The sequence below is a fragment of the Sebastes fasciatus genome, chromosome 22 (assembly GCF_043250625.1).
Source record: "Sebastes fasciatus isolate fSebFas1 chromosome 22, fSebFas1.pri, whole genome shotgun sequence".
NCBI lineage: Eukaryota > Metazoa > Chordata > Actinopteri > Perciformes > Sebastidae > Sebastes > Sebastes fasciatus.
The window spans coordinates 24,311,350-24,317,349 of record NC_133816.1 but is presented as its reverse complement, the minus strand read 5'-3'; the positions used below and the strand labels follow the sequence as shown (position 1 = coordinate 24,317,349).

The 6,000-nt window shown below is 42.0% G+C and overlaps 1 protein-coding gene across 1 annotated transcript in view; it reads left to right on the top strand.

Moving 5' to 3' along the window:
* Positions 1 to 232: 232 nt before the first annotated feature.
* Positions 233 to 6,000, top strand: part of LOC141761262 (uncharacterized) — a 43,422-nt gene continuing 37,654 nt past the window's right edge. Inside the window, exons 1-3 of the mRNA XM_074624593.1 lie at positions 233 to 805; positions 4,569 to 4,671; positions 5,151 to 5,492. Coding sequence (XP_074480694.1) covers positions 785 to 805; positions 4,569 to 4,671; positions 5,151 to 5,492 — 466 coding nt within the window. The 5' untranslated portion in view covers positions 233 to 784. The remainder of the gene's footprint in view (positions 806 to 4,568; positions 4,672 to 5,150; positions 5,493 to 6,000) is intronic.

The following is a 6,000-nucleotide window of genomic DNA, read 5'->3' as shown; positions in this document are numbered from 1 at the left end:
CTGATCCAGATGTGATCAGCTGCTGCTGTCATCAGAAACGGACGTCGCTTCACGTGACGCTTCAGAGGAAACGACCGTCTCATGTCTCTTAAATCGTATGTCCTCGTTTCCTCTCTCCTCGCATGGTTTCCTTGCGTCTCTCCATGCTTCCCTGGTGGGAGGGACTAAGACGCAAGGATGAGACGCAAGTGAGGGAAACGGGGATGCAATTAAGAGCTTTGGCATGCAGCTCTTGACTCGCTGCACATCTGCCCTGACAGCTGCTCAGTGGTGCATGAAGCCTAAATAGCTCGACCTCCGTCTGGAAAAGTACCCGGATCTTGGGCACATGGAACATGCGCAGTAGAGCATCCGCTCGGTCGCGGCTTGTTCTCCAGCCTCGAACTGGGTCTCACTCACATGAACGGAGGAAGGGAAATAACTCTGGATTCAGCTGTTAGTGCGTTTTACAACTTTTAAGACCTACATAAGGACTATTAGAGTGTTCATACTGGGGAGTTGATTCACCTCAAAATAGATTATCCTCTGAGTTACAGACGTCTCTTTCTCAATGTAAGTCTATGGGAAAAAGTCTTTATGGACCCAACGGCATCACTTGAAGGACACGGAAGTTGTAGTACCGCCGTTTGGCCACTACGGGAGCTGGGCTCGACGACAGACGCACTTCCTGAGGGCTTGGTGATAACGCTCTCCTGCACTATGAAGCGAGTTCAACATACCCGGGGTGTCTTCTGGTTATCTGGCTTCACTTAACATAACAGCCGAGATCTCACTAAACTCTACTATGAAGCTGGTTATCAACTCAGTAAGTCAACTCAGGGTTTCTCAGTCTGGATATGAGCGCGTTCACATGAACGAGGAGGTGTTTACAGAATCTGACCAATCACAGACATGAACAAGACTAAAGACTGACTGACTGACTGACAGACTGACTGACAGACTGACAGACTGACTGACTGACAGACTACTGACTGACTGACTGACTGACTGACTGACAGACTGACTGACTGACTGACTGACAGCAGACAGAGAGACACATTTAACAAAGGAAGAAACTATATTAGAACAAATACGAAGAAGTTAAACTCTTAATCAGACTAACAGTAACACAGATGAAGCTGCTAAATGCAGAAAGAACAGCTGGAAAAAGAAAAAACTCCAGATGTGTGAATGCGTAAATTAACAGATTTATTAATTTAACGGAAAACTCAAAAGTCAGATATAGTCATCTAAATATAAATAACTTTTCAGAGTGTAATAGATGAATAGATTACACCTAGTTTACACTGTGAGTATGATGTTGCGTCTTTCAGTTGCTTCCTCCTCTCTGACGGTGTGAAACGGACTCAAGAGGAAGTAAAAATAAATAAATATAAAAACATAATTCAAAGCTTTAAACACCCCCAGCATAAAGTCAGCTGTTCTTCCTGCATTTGTCAGTTTAAACTGTGTTGTTTTTAGTCTGGATTATGACTTAAACTTCTTCATATTTGTGTAATATTATCATACAAACACCACACGGAGCTCTGATGGGTCAGTAGGAGGTGCTTTCATAGAAGTTGATCTCTTATCTGGAACATAACCTGCTCCAGAACAGGTTTAGCCGTTCAGCATCAGTGACCATGGAGATCTACCCTGATAAGAAGTGAACCAGTTTTGTAGTCCAGGCCTCTGGTGAGATAGCAGGCCTAACAACTACTTCCTGAACTCTCCCCCTTTCTAAATTACTAAGACAATAAAAGGATATTGATATTATTCCTGGTGGTTTTGATTGAAGCTGTAATATTTTATTCTAGTGATCAGTTACAAACACTCTGAGCGTAGGAAATCAGACCCAATCACCAGACTGTGTTTAAAGTTTAACTCAGTTATTAACCCTCTGAGACCCACAGCAGAGCCGTCTGTTTTTAGGAGGTCCAGGGGGTCTTTAGGGGGTCCAGGGGGTCTTTAGGGGGTCCAGGGGGTCTTTAGGAGGTCCAGGGAGTGTTTAGGAGGTCCAGGGGGTCTTTAGGGGGTCCAGGGGGTCTTTAGGGGGAGATAGCAGGTCAACAGTAGATGTCACATAGAAGTGGTGTACATCATCTGAAAGCTGAGAACCTGTAGATTAATTTGCGAGTCAGCTCAGCACTGTGAGTCAAGTTGTTCTAGTCATAAATAAACATGAATTAGGTGAATTGTAAAAATGTGTTTAGAACATTATGATAGAAGTCTATGATGTCCATCTCCATGCTCTATCAAGTCTCATAAGTTGTTGCAGCATTTTTTTCGGATTGATACCATTTGTTACACAGATTTTTTTACCATTGGAGAATTGATGAAAAGTCATGCTGTGATTTGAGATCAAAAACTTTTGACATTTGGAGATTTCTTCAACGTTTTTTTGGTGATTGGATGGCGAGCACTTCTGTTGTGTAAACGTCTCAGAAACCCCCTTATTGATCAATCTAGCTAGGAAAGCCATCCATCCTCTGAATGCTCTAGGTCTCTAGTCTGATCCATCCATCATCTGAATGCTCTAGGTCTCTAGTTTGATCCATCCATCCTCTGAATGCTCTAGGTCTGTAGTTTGATCCATCCATCCTCTGAATGCTCTAGGTCTCTAGTTTGATCCATCCATTCTCTGAATGCTCTAGGTCTCTAGTTTGATCCATCCATCCTCTGAATGCTCTAGGTCTGTAGTTTGATCCATCCATCCTCTGAATGCTCTAGGTCTGTAGTTTGATCCATCCATCCTCTGAATGCTCTAGGTCTGTAGTTTGATCCATCCATCCTCTGAATGCTCTAGGTCTGTAGTTTGATCCATCCATCCTCTGAATGCTCTAGGTCTGTAGTTTGATCCATCCATCCTCTGAATGCTCTAGGTCTCTAGTCTGATCCATCCATCCTCTGAATGCTCTAGGTCTCTAGTCTGGTCCATCCATCCTCTGAATGCTCTAGGCCTCTAGTCTGATCCATCCATCCTCTGAATGCTCTAGATCTCTAGTCTGATCCATCCATCTTCTGAATGCTCTAGGTCTCTAGTTTGATCCATCCATCCTCTGAATGCTCTAGGTCTCTAGTCTGATCCATCCATCTTCTGAATGCTCTAGGTCTCTTGTTTGATCCATCCATCCTCTGAATGCTCTAGGTCTCTAGTTTGATCCATCCATCCTCTGAATGCTCTAGGTCTGTAGTTTGATCCATCCATCCTCTGAATGCTCTAGGTCTCTAGTTTGATCCATCCATCCTCTGAATGCTCTAGGTCTCTAGTTTGATCCATCCATCCTCTGAATGCTCTAGGTCTGTAGTTTGATCCATCCATCCTCTGAATGCTCTAGGTCTGTAGTTTGATCCATCCATCCTCTGAATGCTCTAGGTCTGTAGTTTGATCCATCCATCCTCTGAATGCTCTAGGTCTGTAGTTTGATCCATCCATCCTCTGAATGCTCTAGGTCTGTAGTTTGATCCATCCATCCTCTGAATGCTCTAGGTCTCTAGTCTGATCCATCCATCCTCTGAATGCTCTAGGTCTCTAGTCTGGTCCATCCATCCTCTGAATGCTCTAGGTCTCTAGTTTGATCCATCCATCCTCTGAATGCTCTAGGTCTCTAGTCTGATCCATCCATCCTCTGAATGCTCTAGGTCTCTAGTCTGGTCCATCCATCCTCTGAATGCTCTAGGTCTCTAGTTTGATCCATCCATCCTCTGAATGCTCTAGGTCTGTAGTCTGATCCATCCATCCTCTGAATGCTCTAGGTCTGTAGTTTGTGGCTGTTAAGTTTGAAAGTGACATATAATACATAACATGTGGAAGCTCAGGGGGGAACTACATCAGCTGTTACTACATGATGTGCACTACAAACTAAATATAATGCATGAGCACTCTGCAGTAAATAAAAGAAGTGAGAGCCAAAGTCAACAGCCTGTCAATGATTCAACTGACTTCTATTCTTAAACTTGGTATCACTTTATCGACATTAAAAGTGGGTCTGCATTCAGAGTCGTGGGCTCTGTAGTATAATACTCTGTAACAGATAATTAAGTCTGTTTTAAAACCGGTGTAAAACATTGAAACCATCGAGGAAATGTCTTTCAAATGTTGAGTAATTGTGTTGATTATTTTAAATTCAACCAGCCTTTAGTTTTTATGATTATTTTAAATTCAACCAGCCTTTAGGTTTTTATGATTATTTTAAATGGACGCTTGTTAGTTTTGACAGCAACATTTTTTTTAATCATTTTTATAGCAGTCAGTGGACTTTGTATCTCACGTAAAGAGCTCTAATGAAGGATAAACTATTGAACGAGTTTGGCAGAATCAAAGCACTTTTAAAATTCATTAAGGAGCCGTCTCTGCCATGTTGGTATGAAAAGTTAAAGCATATCTCAGTTTTAACTGCCCCATACATAGATAGTATCCATATGAACTCTCTATAGGACCGTCTGTGTTGCAGAAATGAAAGTTCAACTATATTACATGGACACATCACAGTAGTAATGGTATTGTTTTTACTGGATTAGTTATTTTGCTGCTTTCCAAAGCATATATTTTTCCATATGATGTATCGCTGCTCTCATTTGATTTTCAGAGCGTTAAGATGCTTCCCCAGAGGACCGGACTGTCCCTTCAGTCTCCGCTCAGACCCCTCAGTGTTTTGGGTTTCCATCTTCTCCTAACACACTCTCTGGGAGGTAACTCACACAAAGTATTAAAGTCACATCAAATCATATCAATATATGTCATTAAATGAAAGCTTAAAGACTGATGTTCAGTGTTTTTGGACACTGGCACAAAAACATGATGTCATTGGTTCTTGAAGCTTTTGCTTTGTTTCAGAAAACTGAAGTGTTTCAATGTCATCTACAGTATAAGCACATGTTGTCTACAGTTATTGACGTCATTATAAAGTGACATAATCACTTTTAACACTAAAGCAACTTGTGCTTTAGTTGCTACGGAAAACTGTTCAGGAAAAACAAATGAAATACATTGTAGTGAACATGTTGTAGATAGGATACCTTCTATATGAACAGTACTTTAGTAAAGTTACATTCCACTGCTGTCTGCTGCTATTAGCACAGTATCATAATGTACAACAAGCCTTATAGAAATGAACATATTTAACTCCTTCCTACTGCAGGAATGAATTAACATATCTATTTCTTTCCAGGTCAGTCTCAGTTGATTGGTCTATCTCAGCCAATAGTAGCATTAGTTGGCGATGACATCATTTTGCCATGCCATCTGGAACCTGCAGAGGATGTTTCTGCCATGACGTTGGAGTGGACGAGATCCGACCTGAACTCTATAGCTGTCTTTGTGTGGCGTGCTGGCAAGGACCTCGTACATGTTAAAGATCCATCCTACACAGGAAGAACATCACTGTTCACTGATGGACTGAAGCACGGAAACATTTCACTGAAACTCTCCAAAGTGAAACTTTCTGATGAGGGGAGATACCAATGCTATGTTGCAGACCTGAGTAAAGGATCTTTCGTTGAGCTTGTTGTTGGTAAGTGGACACAGTGTATCTACACACACGAGTTGTGACTAGGTGAAATGAGGTTGCAGATATCTGTAATTAGGTCAGAAGGGGGCGGAAGCTATTCAAACCTACCATGGCGCTTCACTGCAGCTGTATGGGTGTATAAAGTATGTCTGGAGACAATAAATCTACAATACACTGTAAATTTCTAGCACAACTCTCTAGTGAACAAAGCTCTCGTTGGCCACAGCCGGCTGCACATTGAGACCGATGTAATGTGAACAGCTCGGAGGACTTAAGGCTCGTTGTGATTAAAGTGAGGTTGCAGCTCGTGGTCTACCTCACTACGGTTAGAAAGAGCCCTCGTTGGTGTTTTAATAACTTTTGAGTTATTGATCTGGGAAGTTTGAATCTGTGAATATCTTTCACACTTTACCGAACTATCAAAGTCAGCAAAAGCTTCTTCTAACACTTCAGATGCTTTGTTGGGCCGATATCCAATGGGAAGCCTTGATGAGCAACGTCATGACAACAA